Raw genomic sequence first — 16729 nt, 5'->3', positions numbered from 1 at the left:
CACCAAAATGTCTCCGGGGTTTCATCTCTGGGGGTCTTTTCTACTTCCACCTCCGGCCCGATAACAAATCGTGACTCAAGTTTCACATTTTCCTGTCATATGCATGAGCATTAGTAGTATGTGAAGAGTATGAGTATCTAGGTCTGACGTTCTCATGCGGAGGAACTGTGTTAGTCATCGTCTGCCCGGCAACAACAAACGTTCTTCGAGTGAGTTTTTTTTTCCGCATCTTCCAAACCCCTTCGGAGTGACAGCCTAATGAGAACTAAATTAATGGCGTGTGTAATCAAGGCTAAATTACGGCCATAAGTCATCCGGTGGAGAGTCTCTATACCTAGGAGCCAAATGCACACGCAGAGCTAATGAACTGATGCGCACCGGCCGGGGACCTCACCATCCATTTGTAACCCAGGACTTAACTTCCCTCGTTACGGCTGGGTGTGCTGAGATGGACTGGCTGCTGAGAAGACACCATGGCACTATGTCCGGTCGAGATCGGCACATTTGCCGCAACTCTCAGTGCAAGAATCCAATGCATTACGAAAGGAGGATGATCGTGGACGATGACCATTATGACTTCATTTGTCCTGACTTTCGTTGTGAGCTTCGTCAAACAGGCTCGAAGCACACACTTGCAGCGGGGGTAGTCGAGTATATTCTGCTGGGAGCCGTTTTTCCAACGTGTTACCAAATAAGGGGATGGAGATATTAAGCGTGGAATTTTATTTATTGATAAACAGTACAGAATATATCATCAGCATCGGAAAACGACGCTTTAAACAACCTTTAAAGACATTCAAAGGGAATACAGAATCAAGTTGTTTTTGAAAAACATTTGCTACCACTAATAACGAATTCCTCTGCAACGCATCAATGAGCAACACTGTAAGTTCATTCAACTCATTTACGGATTGAGAAATAAGAAGTAAAAAAAATGTGAGGCTATTTGACATCTATGTATCTCACCGTCATAAGAAAAACTATGATTTACATTTCTATTTACAAAGGTAAGACAAGACGGGAACTTGCGTTTGGTTCAAGCGGTTCGATATGGAAAGTCTTCTTTCTACGGAATTTGAAACTTTTCCCGGGTCACGGTACCGAAAAAGAGTTCCTTTGAGGAGAGCCGCTCGTGTCCCTGGGTCAGCTGAGTCGTTGAGTTCGGCCAAAGAAGCCGCACCCTGAGCAGAGGGCATCCGCTAAGCCCCCCTGCCACACAAACACCTAGTCCACCTGTCACAGAACCACAGGCCAAGATAATACACCATGCCCCAGTGTGTGTGTGTGTGTGTGTGTGTGTGTGTGTGTGTGTGTGTTGATCCATGGGGTGAATTGGGATGAGAGGTCCATGCCAGATCAGGGCAAGCACTCCAAGAAGGGATAAGCTCTACTTATGTCTCCGTGAGGTGTTAGGTGTGTGCACGCGTGTGTGTGTGTGTGTGTGTGTGTGCGCGTGTGCGTGTGTGCGCGTGTGTGTGCGTGTGTGTGTGTGTGTGTTTTCAGTGCCTTTGTGCGACCCCGCAGGTCTTTTCATGTGGATGCGGTTTTGGTTTTTTAATGAGCGAGGTGCCTCTTTGACCCATTCATGTCGTTGGCGTAATGAGGTTATTGTGCCGTTGTGAAATACAGGCCACGCTCCGCTGGCCGACGTGGCTGTCTCAGCTGAGTAAATCTGAAGGAAATCAGTCAGCGTATCAACCCCGCCCCCCCCCCCCAAAAAAAAAAAAAACCCAAAATAATAATAATTATTCAAATTAAGCATTTGATCATTCATCCTTGGAAAGTTCTGGTGACCCCCGCGCAACAGCTCACCCACCCATCGTGCCAGCGCGCTCACCGCCAATGACCCATTTAACCACACCTTGTTTGCTTGACCTCAAACACCTTTTGCTCCCAACCCGGTGCTCGGAGGGATCTACGGTGTGACTTAGAGCGGCTCCAGACCCACTGGAGGATCAGGCTGGATCTTGTTAAAAAGTTTGTTCATTTGATTATCAGAAGTACCCCGGTAGTACATTCAATATATATATAGTTTTTCAATCAATTGAAGCAGATCTTAACACACCGTAGTGTGTTAGAAGTAAGTACAACATACGTGGTTTCAATTCAACACAACTGTAGTATGTTCATCGTGAATGCATTAAAAGTATCCCAAATATACTCACATGGCATTCCTTTATGATGACAGGACATTACTAGTATGACTTTGCTCCATCGCCGCATGCCACTTTCATGAGTGATGCCGCAATACTAAAACTTGTAGACTAACTGACCGCTGCCACTCGTTCGAATAGGGTTAATTGGTGTAGATAGATGTGTACATGTGTGTTATTTCTTTAATTATTTCTTTAGTTATTTCTGTTATCATTTAAATAAGTATCCCTCTCTCGACTGCACCGTTTGTACTGCTGTAACGCCTGGATTTTCCTCCGGGGGTTAATTAAGTTATATACTGTAATCTTATTGTATCTTATCTTATCTTATTTTATCTAATCTTTTCTTATATTATCTTATCGTATCTTATCTAAATATGCAACTTACAATATATTATTTATTTACCTCCTTAGAACTTTATTTTGTGGTCGTTTACATTAACAACTATGTTTGGTGGGTCTCGGGCCAACAGCTAGTGGTTTATACAGTGTGTATGAGCCCATAGCCTTAAAGGCAGGCCCTAATCACTGCCTAATGCAGTGCTGCCGCAGGTCCAGGCCTGTCAGGGCGTGGCCTGGCGGGGCAGGCCGCACCTCCTCCGGTGCGGCAGCATGGGGCTAATCAGCTGATCCACTCGCTGAAGAGTCTCCGGCATCTCATCAGGTTCTTAGATTCGGGCATGGCGATGGGGTGTGGGGGGCGGGGTGGGCATTTATTGTTCAGTCTGGTGCAGAGGCCCGCGTCCCCTCAGGTGTTCTGTGGCTGCTGGTATCGATGGCGGCGTCGGGCTATGCATCCTAATGGAATAATAATGAATTGTAATTGCGAGGAGCCCTTTGTTTGGGTCTCCACGCATCTTTTTGCATCGATCCCAACATGCAGCCAGCCAGAGCATGAACACCTTGCATTTGGTATTGATTTGACTTTTACAAGGTGGCGCAATATGGCGCTGACGCAATGTGATGCTTCATTCTGTTTTCTGTCAACGAAAATGCATGATTACAGTCAGGGAAATGCAATAATCTATTACACAGCCACACATAGGCTGAAAAACATGGACACACACACATACACACACTTAAAAACGCAACTCAAAAATGTATCCAAGCGCAGAATGCACCATGCAATCACAAACATGTACACGAAAACACACATGCACACACACATACACACACACACACACACACACACACACACACACTTAAACACGCAACTCACAAATGGCGTAAGCGCAGTAGGCACCATACAATCACAAACATATACACGCAAACACACACACACACCCACACAAACACACACACACACACACACACACACACACACACACACAGCCGCAATCATCCGGCACGATTGTCTCACAGCTTGGACTTTAAACACTAAAGACAAAAGGTTAATGTCCCACCACTCAGAGTTCAGCGTTAGATAAATACATAGAGAGAAGTTAAGTGCCGGAAGAGAGAGAGCGAGAGCGAGAGAGAGAGAGAGAGAGAGAGAGAGAGAGACAGAGAGAGAGAGAGAGAGAGAGAGAGAGAGGAGATATAAAGGAAAGATTAGAGCTACCTGCCGAAAAGTCTGCCCTCATTTCCGTCGGCTCCCGTGCACATCTGGTGGCATTGTTAAACATCCCTCCTGTAAAAAGAGAGGAGATTAGCGGGGAGGCATGTAACAACATGGACGTTATCCCGGATAAATCTGTTATCCAGGGTTTGTGCAGGGATACTTTCAGCAAAAGGAGATTAAAGAGAAAGAGAGGGGGGGAGGGTACAACAATATGGGGGAGGGGGGATAATCCCATCCAGTTTTCTGCTTCACCTTCAGTAATAACCTGACCCCGCCCACACACACACACACACACACACACACACACACACACACCTCCTCCACTGTACGTTCACAGCTCACACAGTGTGCATTCGTCATATCCGAAAGTTGTACTTTTAACCAAAGGACGATCGATTAATCAATCAATATTCTCAAATTACACAGATACAACAAAGACTCATTAAAGGGTTTTAGGCTGGAGAGAAATTCAACTTAAAAGTTTTGCAGATTCGTAAGTGAGTAATTATTTGGTGCGAGCCGCCTCCGGGACACCGGTTGCTTCGACTGGGAAAAGGGGCTTAGATTGTCCTCAATTCCTTAATCCCAAAATGTGGAAATGAATACAAGAATTAACAGAAAGGCTGTTCTGCTTTTTTGTTTGCATTTTTTTTTGGAAACTCTCATTATCCATTCATTCTCCTCAAGTGACCCATCACATTGCCATCTGACTGTGTTTTTCAAAACCCTAAACGGGGACAAGGAGACACAATTGCCAAACGCGGTTTGTCGCCAAATCACGACGACGGGTGAGGAATAATAAGAAGGTATCATTATGCGTGGATTAAGTTTGTTCTCCCAACGTCTCGCCCTCGGTGACCCCCATCACACTTTTGTTAGGATTACGCTCCTAATCTGGTCCTTTTTTAGATTTGCCAAATTTTGTGGAACTGGCAACCCGCAGCTCCTTCCAGTGCTATAAGTGCTCACAAGGAGGATGACGAGAAAGGGGGTTTTTTTTAGCACAAAAAACTGAACCGATGTGACTCTGCATGATTGATTTGGTTTTTTTCAAGGCAAAACAGTTTTGATACTTAAGTATTTAAATCAAGAATGATAAGAATGCCAATTTTTCCTATTCGATTAATGAAGTTAATAATCGGATCTTATCTTGCCCTATCTTACCTTAATCATATTTTATTTGACCTCACATTACCTAACCTTAGTTTAATATTATCTTATCTTGTCTTATTTTATTTAGTCATATTTAATCTTTACCTACGTTATCTTACCTTATCGTACCGTATCTTATCTTATCTAGCCTTGTATTATTTTGGCCTATCTTAACTTACCGTGTCTGATCTTATTTGATCTCATGCACGTTCTCTTCTTCCTTGTTCTTGTCTGAAAACAAAATGCTATTTAAAATGTTCTCATCAGCCCCCACAGCGTACAGGCCCATCACCAGCAGCGGCAGCTTCCGGCGTTAGTCCATAACCGTCACAAGCCTCACAACCCTGCTTGTTTCATACCACTATCTGTATTTACACTCAAATAATTGTACCCCCCCCCCCACCCACGCCAAATAAAAGTCCTCAACTAGGTCACCCACAGTGGGACGGTTGTAATTACCGGAGCCCCCGCTCGTGTCCTCCCCTCTCCTCCCCAGCCAGCCCCTCCCTCTCCATCCCCTCGTCTCCCCAGACTCGGGTCCTGTGGCAGCAGCAAAGCAGCGGGAGACTGATGGCCCCGTCCATTTACCCGCTCCCCCGAGACATCATCTCGTGGGCCTTAATAGGACACACGCGTGCAAAAGTGAGGACGGGTGTGACCCGGGCACACACATACACACACACACACATAACGCGCACGAAACACTTACAGCGGCCGATTCAGGTCTTTGGCAGGTGAGATCAGAAACTTGCGAGGACGGAGGGTTGCGAGGACATCCCACGTCCCCGCCTTTCTACCAGCACGCCGTGACAGGGTGTCCTCTCCGCTCCGCTCCCGGACGGCTCAATCAACGGGCCGACGAGATGAAGATTTCACAGCCGGCATCAATCACTGAAGCTTTTAATTGTAATCAAATTACGCTGCTTTTGAGTTGAAATAAAAGGGACGGCAGCAGAAAGAACTGAGCAGCATGTGACACGCCCCAAACCCAGAACAGCCCCTCCTAATTACATTGAGGGAAAATAAACCTGGATTGTTAAAAGTTGATGCACGAAGGGCAGATTTTCAATGGTTTTCGCGGGCTTTTCCCCCAGCGCGCGCGTGTGTGTGTGTGTGTATTCCCCTATGGATGCATTATATTACCAGTGAGACCGAAGCCCATCTGAATGAGCAGCGACATATGCTGCCCCCACCTAATGGACACACACACAGCCCACTTGCTTACAATGGACATTTAAAGACACCCAGACACACATTTCAATGCGCGCGCACACACACACACACACACACACACACACACCCATGCTACATTGCAAGACAAACAAAGGGCAGAGACAGTTTATGGCACTTTATGGTCTCTTTTGACAAGAGCATGTCTTGTATTCCCAGTGGGAAACAAATTAAATTTCACAAATAAAATTTTGATTTCCAGTGCGTTCCATGATAAAGGCATCTGTTCACAAAGAAGTAAGAAAATAAGACATAAGAACATGAGAAAATACATTTCATCACCGTAAGGCTCTCGTGCCATTAAACCGCGCACTGCCCGAGGTACTCCCACTGGGACCACAGGGCTTTGCTTTTCTTTTTTTTTTTTTCCCATCTGAGAAGTGGCGGTCGCCTCCAGCCCTCAGATTGCCCGGCGTCCCCGGGCTGATCCATGGTTCCCTCGAGTCCCACACAACGCCTATACACCCGGTCCCCTGCGGCCCCCAGCGGTTATGGCCCTCGCAGTTTCACCGAACGATGAAAGATTTGAGGTACCATCCACATAAAATGGCATTCAAATTCAATGGTCAATGGGCCTGCGAGAAACATGCACGACAAACAGAGAACCACGTTCTTCTTCCGCCTAATAGGGCTGGGTGCCGTCGGCTCTTCACAAAGATTACCTAACAGCCCAAGTCCCTCTCTCATTCACGGATCCAAAATAACCCTTCTGTCCCGCAGCACCGGCAGGGACCTAGCCAGCCAATCAAAAGGCAGAGTTCCAATGGCAGGAGCACAACAGTTACCAGCCAGCCTTTTCATAAGCAGCGATCCGAGACCTGTTAGCGGCCACGTAAGGGACACACACACACACACACACACACACGCACACACACACACACACACACACACACACACACTCTAATATAACAGACACTGGACCTTTTAGTTGCCACATACTGTAAAGCAGCATGCTGTCAGCCTTGAGCAAAAGAACAAAAAGTTTTCCAGACAATTAGGGTTCCTGCCTGTGTTCGGCGCTATATGCATGCCTGCAATTACTGCTCGCGCCCGAAAAAACCTCCTCCTGGTTCTTCTCAGATCACCTCTTGTCTCTACACTAATGCTGCACCCTCACCTGAAACCCCCTCCCGGGGTCACTTTAGTCCTTCTGTCACCTCCGGCCGTGTTTGAAAGAAAACACGTTTCGAAATGAAAGGTTCCTCAAAAGCCTTGGGACACGGGGTTTAAATAGCGGCAGGGAAACGTCACGGCCGTGCCAGCGGGCCTACACAGAGTAGGACTTCCTCCTGTCACGGTATATGGACGACTAGATATGACATCACCGTCCTGCGTTTTGGATGAGGCATCTCAATAAATATTAAATGTGTTTTTCCAAGACCGTGACTCATGACTTTCCACATGGGAGGTTTGTTGGAGCTACTGATTGACACCTGCATTAAGATCTATAATGAAATCTCAAGGATGTATTGCAGCTCTGAAGCTATTCTCTCGATACTGGGTCAATTAAAAAGACCCCGATGCCAATCACTCGGGGTGTCGGTAAAAAGAAAAATATGGATTTATCCCTTAATTTTAAGGGCTCGCTCCCGTCGCCTGCAGTCAGGTTGAGATGGTCAGAATCGGTTGGGATCAGTCACAGACTAGCCTGGAATATAGCAGGATGGTTTGAGTGTTAAGTCTCTTCTTCAGGCTCCTATAGTGTGAGTGTGTGTGTGTGTGTGTGTGTGTGTGTGTGTGTGTGTGTGTGTGTGTGTGTGTGTGTGTGTGTGTGTGTGTGTGTGTGTGTGTGTGTGCGCAAGTGCCTGCGTGCGTGCGTGCGTGCGTGCATGTGCGTGTGTGTGTGTGCTACAACGTGAGAGCCCCTGTGATCACCATCCTGTTAAATGCTACAGTGTGTGCACTACTGGGATGGAAAATAAGCCATTAAATGTACAATGCTGTTTTTTAATAGTCTTTTGAAAGTCTTTGTAATTTGTATGTGTGTGTGTGTGTGTGTGTGTGTGTGTGTGTGTGTGTGTGTGTGTGTGTGTGTGTGTGTGTGTGTGTGTATCTGTGTGTATCTGTGTGTATCTGTGTGTGTGTGTGTGTGCGTGTGTGTGTGTGTGTGTGTGTGTGTGTGTGTGTGTGTGTGTGTGTGTGTGTGTGTTAATCAATTGTGTGCAAGTATGTGTGTGTCTTCCCTGGGAACAAAGCTCATATAAGTAGGCTCCCGGCCACTCAGCGGCCCCTCGAAAGCACTTGCACACACCCCGCTCTCCCCATCCCCCCAACAAAAATATCAACCCTGCCCCCCACTGGACCCCCATCCCCACCCTCCTAATTTGTTCCTTTCACAGACCGAGGTAAGGACGACAAATAATTCCAATCAAATCATCTGCAAAGTCCCGGCCAATCCTCCAAGCCTCTTCAGAAGACGGAGCAGGCCAACGGTAAAGGACAGAAGTGGATGTGCGGAGGAGGAGGAGGAGGTGGAGGTGGATGTGGAGGTGGAGGTCAGTGGGGGTCAAAGCACCAAATCCACCTCACACCACTGGACCAGTTAATTACTGGACCATGGCAGCACTTCAGTGGCTGCAGCCGCCGTGCCAGGCTTTAGACTCCCCTCGCCCCCACCCCCCCAGTCGGTCCGGTGCCCCTTCTGTTTCATTAACTGCCTTCAGCCCCCCCCCCTTCACACACACGCACACACACACACTACACACACACACACACATGCACACATGCACGCACACACTTTAATTTGGATAAGGAGGAGTGAGTGAGTGCAAAACAGAAAGGGGCGATTGGGCGGGGAAGGGGATTGCTGCACTGGGTTGTGGGGGTGGCGCTGTTGTTTGTGCGTTTTGTGTCTTATGGGCTTGTGTGTGTGTGTGTGTGTGTGTGTGAGAGAGTGTGTGTGGGTGTGTGTGTGTGTGTGTTCACATGCGTGTGTGTGTGTGTGTGTTTTCCATTTTCAAGCCAGGCAGGAATCCAGCGACGGCCTCCTGGTCGGTCTTCCTCTGAAAAAAAAACAACGCAGAGCAGACCTAAAGACCCCGCCCTAATTGCACAATGTCAATATTGTTGCATTTGGATTCCCACAGCACTCATATAATATGCACGAGCGGGGACGGCTCGTCCAAACCCAGCAAGCCAAAGCCTCGCGGCTTGGCGACGGCCGCGCAAACACCGGTGTCGTGTTGCAGATGGCCGGGGGGACCGCTGTCGTTTCGATATTTTCAACATCTGAAGCAGTGCGTCACAGGATTTGACTGGTTTCTTATCTGTCGAAGGGGGTTGTTTGGATTTTGACTCTGCACAGCTCGCTGTTATTTCATCTCGTGCCGTACAATGAAACTATAAAGAGTGTGTTATCGGCTTCAGCGTTCTAGCAAATAAAACCCATTAGGTTATATATAAGCAGACACATCAGCCTCAGTGGGGGACATCGGACATTGAGCCGCCGCTGATAGCTCGACTGATAATGGGCGGGCGATCAATGCAGAGACTCGAACTTTATTAACGCCTCCGATTCGCCAAGCCCAGATCAATGGACGGGGAGCGACACCTGCCCCGGCGAAGAGCCGCTTCGGTTTTGAGGTTTTGAAGAGTCGGCCGGAGCGAATGCTTGGGATTGGCGCCGAGTTTTAACGTCCCCAACTTTTTTTCTCACCGGCCCGGCAAAAGCCGACGGACTCCAACGCCTTATCGTCTCTTGACGTGCGCTGGCCAACATGATTACGAATCCCCGGTCCCTCCTCTCCTGGTTGAGGGTCACGAGAAGCAAATAAAAAATGCTTTTCAATTCAAAAGAGAAACATTTTTTTTCGGGGATTATAGTCCATCCATCCACCAACGAGGACACTCTGGTCCGTTTAACTGGCCGTGTCGCGGTGTAACTGTTCGGAGAAGGGCCGACATGACGACGCCGCCCCAGTGTGTATTTTGAGATTTATAAGAGATCAAGGCAATTTTTTTCCCTCGAGATTAAATGTGTAATCTTTAAACCAAACAAAGATGAGGGATTAGAAAGACTTGTATGAGTAAAATTCCCTCTCCAGGAGACATGTGATACTGCGATAATTCCCCCCGTGGGCAAGGGAAAAAAAAAAAACGTAATCCGGCGTAAAGCGGACTCCAAATGCCAACGCACTGGCAGCGTGGGGCCAAGGGAGCGGAATCTCAAGGAGTTTTAAACATTTTTGCATTTCCCTCTCAATGGCATGGGAGGGAAATTATTCTTTTGATCTAATTCACAGAGGCCTATTTATGGGAGGGGCAGGGGGGGATCCGAGAAAGTAGGATGAAATAGGATGTAGTATGGTGTGATTAACGAAAGTAATGCACTGATAAAAAAATCATTGGAGTCGTTGGCTCAGCACTGGAAAAAAATGCTTTCGTTTTTTTTTAAACTTTTTTTTATTTTATTTTTTCAGGTTTTCTCATCTTAAAATGTGCATCTTAATTTCTCGATTTCAAGTCGGGGTCACCTAAATATAAAGAGTTTTACCAAATTAAAGCAATTGACTTCGAGTTGTATACTGAGGTGTATACTGAGGGCTCATCTAAGTATGATCCAATCCAGCAGTTAATTTTATTGATTCCAAAAATTATATTATTATTATTATTTTTTTTGTTCTTATTTAATTCATTTTTTTATATTTTATCATTTATTTAATATATATTTTTAAACATTTTTCACAGAGTTTCATTTTCCTCCGAGTCCCACTCGCCGCGGAGGGACAACTCGGACTTTTCCGTCCGATCGTTTAGTCACGGACGTGCAAATAACGCGTCGTCGTCGTCAAGGCGTTAAGTCGCGCTCATCAGTGCGATAACGTCCACGGGGCCCCTCCGGCGCCGCGCGCCTGCGGGGGGAATCATTACCCCGGCCTCTGCATAACCTCCATAACTCAGCTCAGTGTCAATAGCGGGAGCTTTAAATATTGATAAGGGGTGGGGGTGGGGTGATCACCTCCCCTCACAGAAAGATTACTTCTGTCCCTGCGAGGTGATTCTCATATATAACTCATGTCTGACATTTAGGATGTATCTCTTCGAATAGCGCTTCGGGGACAAGTCGTCATCCTCGGCCTCGGCTCCTGCCGAGGCGTCGCCGTCTGGGAACAAAAAAAAAAAGGGGAATATGGCGGATGATGGAGGGAGATAGGCCTACCGCGTGCCAACAGGCCGATATCTTTAATTTCATCCCGCTTTCTAAACAGAAATAGATTAAGTTGTTTTTGGCACACCCAGCCCCCCACCACCCCACCACCCCTGGAGAGAGTCTCTTTCACCCCACCCACCCCCATACAATGACCGCGGCCCGATGCGCAGCTTCACGCCTGACACATGTATGTAAATGTCCGCGATCAAAACGCCAATTTGGACGGCGCAGCTGAGCTGAGATCCCTCCTGTTTTGAACACGTGGGGGATGTGTCAAAGAGCGCTGCATTTATTCATGTGCATGTTAACAGCAGATTCCTGACCAGGAGATAAAAAAACAAAACAAAAAAAAAACCCCACTGGAGGGGGGCTGGAGCAGATGGAATTCAGGACCAGTTTCCCCACTTCCTCTCCCCTCTCTCTCTCTCTGTCTCCCCCTCTCTCTCTCGCTCTCTCTCTCACTGGTCACAGTTTTCTTTCGCCCCAATTCCATCCCACCCAATTCAGTTCAATTATTAATGCGGGAAATACGCTCACATTCACATTGCCGGAGCAAGTGGAAAAGCGAAAAGTGAAGATTGGACTTAAGGTATGAATATAAATGGGTGAAAGATCATCTCAGATATATACACGGTTCAAACAAGCCCTTTGTGTTTCATCTCATTTCCATAACAAACACCAAAAGGATTCTGTTATGGACGCATATGCCCTTGTATAAGATAAGATATAAGATAGGCAAAGTGCAAGATGTAAGTACTGCAAATGGACTAATCGCATAGAGGGTGGACTTCGTGGAACCTATGGATCTATTTTTTCATTCAATACATTAATATAACTGTAGTCTATAATACCAGCAATAATAGATAATAAAGGTAATACTAAAATGACACAGGCAATACTCATTTCTGTGCAGATATAGCATTATCACAGTTCATCATCATCATTTTCAGGTGGTGTTGCTTTAAAGACAGAATCCATGTGGGGAATTTTGTCATCTCACTTCTTTATTTAATTCTTTATGTCATTTCCTAAGACATGTTTTTTTCTGCGTGTTGTTCTTGAGCTTGAGCATAACGACAAACAAGCCATTTCAAATGTAAAACAGCAAAGCACTGTGATAAAACTCATAATAGGCACGTCAACAAAAACGCGAGAGGAAAAAATATATGAACTGAACAGGAGCTGAGACGAGGTGAAGCGACTGGAATAACTGAGGATCTGTCTTTGAGATGAGGAGGCCTTACACGTGGGCGCCATCTAGTGCGCATGCAACCGACTTACACGCGCGGAACGGGAGGCGAGTGGGGGGCGGGGGCTCCCTTAAATAAAGTGGAAATAAGCAAATTGAAATGCAATGTTACAACGCTTTAGCGACAGCATGCCTTCACGCCAAACTGAGAAATAAAAATGCCGCGTTTCCCTGTTTGAAATGCATGTGCGATCGAAATGAAGACAGTACAGTTCATCATTTTCTCACAATCGACGTATTGACATTGTCCAAATATGAGTCCGTTTAGTTGTCAAATGAATGTATTAATAATTTCATCATTTATTGACTTCACATCGTGTGGGATTCAGTATATAAGACTGTTGGCATGGCCATGCAACTGCACCAGGTGATTCTGGATTATTTGCATGCTTCTTGTTTCAGTGTATATATTTTACATTTATTTATTATCATTTGTAGGTTTTAGACAATTTCTTATGGTCTTTGAAATACTATTTTTATGCCATTTTTATTACCATTTCGTTTTTTTTGTGGTTTTTTTTTTATGTTGTGGCTGGCTCTATGTGTAAGAATCTCATAGCCAGCAAAACCTGCTTCCATTTTGTTTTGTTGCGCTTATCTTACTTCATCTGCTTACCTTGAACTTGATCAGTGCGCTTATTTTTTTCTAGAAAACATGAAATCATTCATTGTTTCGTCATCACAATGTGAGGCACGTGCTCATAAATCCACTGTATACACTTTTTACACTTCCAGTGTTTCTCACACCCGTGCGAGCCCGTAATCCCTCCGCTCAGACTTTCTTTCTCCCGCTACATTTGCTCGGCCAAAGCCGAGTCCTTCGCGCCGGCGGCCAGGACCGCGAAGAGGAAAGGGGGGAAGAGGGAGCGGAGGTAGAGGGCCACCCTGGGGATGGGGTGGGCCAACACCACCTCCTTCCTCTTCCTGTTCACCGTCCGCACAATCTCATTGGCCAGGACCGAAGGCCGCACGCCATGGGTCAGCTTGCTCGCAATGACTGTGGGGGGAGAGACAGGTCGGGATTTGGCATTGATTGATCCTCAACTTTTTTATATCAAGGGCCCTTTGAAACATATTGGGCCATAGACCCCATTTAATAAGATTTTGTCTCTGGGACCCCAATCTGAGAAGATTTTTATATATGATTTTGTCCAAACTTCCAAACGAAATATATATATATATATATATATATATATATATATATATATATATATATATAGTCTAAATATTGTTTAACCATTAACCATGTCGATGGGGACTCCCTGGAACCTCTTTGAGGGCCCCAAGTAGAGAACCGCTGGTCCATGGAACGTATACACCACCACCTTTGTAATGACTTCCCCTCCGTGCTTTGTACTCACACAGGGCTAGGCTGTTTGGTTTGGGGTCGGGCTTGTCGGCGGGGGCGGAGGCGTCGATGAATGTGTGACTGATGGTGCTGACGACGATCCCGTACTCCTCCACCTCGGCGCGCAGGCAGTCGAAGAAGGCCTGCGCGGCGTGCTTAGAGGCGGCATCTGAAAAGGAACAAACACACAAAAAGAAGAAAAGGGGCGCGGCTCGCCCACGCCTTCGGGTTCCCGTTCCGTGCGCAACGGTCAAAGCGCTGTAATGGTCGAGAGAGAGAGAGAGGAGACTTACAAGAGCTCCTGAAAGGGACCGCCAGCCTGCCCTGGATGCTGTTGACCAGCACGATGTGCCCTGATCTCCTCGAGATCATAGTGGGGAGGACGCCTGTCACATGATCCATTCACAGCGGGTTATTAGCGGTCGAAACAACGAAACATTCCACCAATCAATCACTCAGCGAACACAAACACTTTGATGGCTTTCTGGCTGAAACGTCCCCCGGGGGGAGGGGGTTCTACCTTTGGCCAGAGAGCTGGGGCCAAAGTAGTTGATGTCCATGATGTTCCTGTCCAGCTCCAGGGAGACGCTCTGCACCGGGGCCTTCAGCTTCATGCTGCTGTTGCAGATCAAGACGTCCACGCAGCCGTAGCACTCCGCCACCTCGGCCACCACCTCCGGCATGCTGTCCATGTCGCTGAAGTCCGCGATCACCAGCTTGGGAGCAAACGTCTGCGAAGACACACACACACACACACACACACACACACACACACACAAACACACACATACACAGTGCTCAGGGGAAGGCCGCGAACTTTGGGATTTTGAGGAAAAAACAGAATATCCGTTTGTGGTACCGTGGAGGAACATCACTGAGGTGTGAATCACATTTGATTTCATGCCTCTGGAATTGAACCTCTAATGCACCATCGAAATGTCTTGTGAGCTCGTTCTGTATCTCTTGTGTTTTCTCATTCACTGACATTGTTATCCGGGAGTGACCCCCACTCAGTATGGACACATCTGCTTTAGCTTGTGTATAGAAGATACTCAGAGGAAAGCACGCTGTCAGGGAGGATATCCTGCCATTGTGTGTGACCCGGGGAGGAAGTGGTGATCTGTGACATAGTGTGTGTGTGTGTGTTGGGAGGGTGGTGGTGGGGGTTTATGATAAAGGCTCCGACCAACAACTCGCCCCGTTTGAAAAGCCCTCGTGTGGGCTCCGTCTGTCGTACAGTGAATAGCCAAGAGCTCCACAAATAGCAGTGACATCGAGTTAGACCCTTCAGGTTTGATATGCTGGAGGAGAATTTTTCATGCTGAATTAGTGAGACACAGGGGTTCCCAAACCGGGGTCCGTGAAGGAATTGCAGGGGATCAGCCAAGTAATGATATAATGTTTTTCTATTTTTCGATTAGCCTTTTGTTACATGCTACAGCATGTTTTAGACATCTACAGCCAGAGCTTGGTATGCCATGGGGGCCTTGGCATAAAAAGGTTTTCTAACCAGTTACGATATAAGATTTGTTTATATTTCGGGACCGGAACGCGTTTGCTTGATTAAAGTTGCTCTAGCAGTTAGGTGGGGATCTTTTTAGATCGTTTCTTTATTTCCTCACCCCTCCGGGGTCGGTGTCACACGTCAGAGAGTCGTACAGAGACTCCAGTTTATCCCAGCTCGTTCCACACAGGATCAGCCTGGCGCCTCCCTTGTGGAAGCGATGGGCGCACTCTGCATCGGGAACCAGAGCACAAAGAGGGGGTCAGCGGGGAAGGAGGGGAGGCGGCCCCCACGATTCATCGCGCGCCGTGATTTAACCGCTCGGCCTATCCAGTCTCGACCTGCGAAAATCACAACTCGTTGCATCGGAAGAAAAAGACGAATCGATTACCGATCCCAACCCCGGACACGGCGTCTGTGATGACCACCACTTTGTTTCGCACCAGGGACTTGGACATGAACTGCCTGATCTCGCTGTAGAGGTAGTAGATCCCGGCTGCCACCACGATGAGCAAGGGCAACACCATCACAGAGGGCACGGCCATGTTCTGTAGGAAAGGGTACGCATGATCAATACACCGACGACCCGACCCACCCTCTTGAACGAGGGAATTACACACATTAGTGTTCCTATCGACGGGATGACCGGGATCACCTTCTAGCTTTTCCAAGGTGTGGCTCATCCCAAGCAGAAGCTGATAATGGCGTTGACAAGAGTATATCCGTCTAAGTCAGGGGTTGCCAACCTTTTTTTTCCTCAGAGACCCCATAAATCAAACCTGATTCAATCTATCCACATATACAACTCATGTATTTATAAGCAGTCGTTTTTGTCCAAATAGGTTCTGTTTTCATGGTTGAGAGAGGATTAAAGGCATACAATATCGGAATGGAATTTGTATGGATTTATATCTGAACTCACACTTTTGACACATTTTTAACCAACTTATTTGACTATTAGGAAACATATGACTTCAATCGTTGAAAAGCGGTGGGGGTCCGGCACCCCGGGTTGGAAACCAGTGCGCTTTGTCATTGAAAATGAATAACAGTTGTCTTATCAACATCATGTTGCCATGGAACAGGCGCAAACACAACACAGTGAAACTATTTAGTTCCATGCGTGATATGTCCGAACCGAGACTAAACACTCGGTGCTTCCCGGTCCACATAAGGAAGGGTGACGTTAGGACAGAATACAGATCATGTTATTTCAATCTCTCAAACTATTCTGTTAGGTTTTCCTCTGATGTGGACAAGCTGAAGTACAATTCTGGTTACAAGACGTGTTTACAACATAACTCAATTTTGAACATAATAGTTACTTGTTTTTTTTTTTGCTTGCTTTAAACAGCCAAAGCCCGCTGACACTCTTACCATGTA

General features: G+C 46.8%; 1 protein-coding gene across 1 annotated transcript in view; it reads right to left on the bottom strand.

Annotated features, from left to right (window-relative positions):
- Positions 1-12228: 12228 nt before the first annotated feature.
- Positions 12229-16729, bottom strand: part of dhrs7cb (dehydrogenase/reductase (SDR family) member 7Cb) — a 5028-nt gene continuing 527 nt past the window's right edge. Inside the window, exons 2-7 of the mRNA XM_080021021.1 lie at positions 15738-15894; positions 15465-15577; positions 14363-14573; positions 14136-14228; positions 13856-14011; positions 12229-13491 (exon numbers count right to left, since the gene is read on the bottom strand). Of these exons, the coding sequence (XP_079877147.1) occupies positions 13286-13491; positions 13856-14011; positions 14136-14228; positions 14363-14573; positions 15465-15577; positions 15738-15891 (933 nt within the window). The 5' untranslated portion in view covers positions 15892-15894 and the 3' untranslated portion in view covers positions 12229-13285. The remainder of the gene's footprint in view (positions 13492-13855; positions 14012-14135; positions 14229-14362; positions 14574-15464; positions 15578-15737; positions 15895-16729) is intronic.

Source organism: Zeus faber, assembly GCF_960531495.2.
Source record: "Zeus faber genome assembly, chromosome: 20".
NCBI lineage: Eukaryota > Metazoa > Chordata > Actinopteri > Zeiformes > Zeidae > Zeus > Zeus faber.
This window is presented reverse-complemented; position numbering and strand designations above follow the sequence as displayed.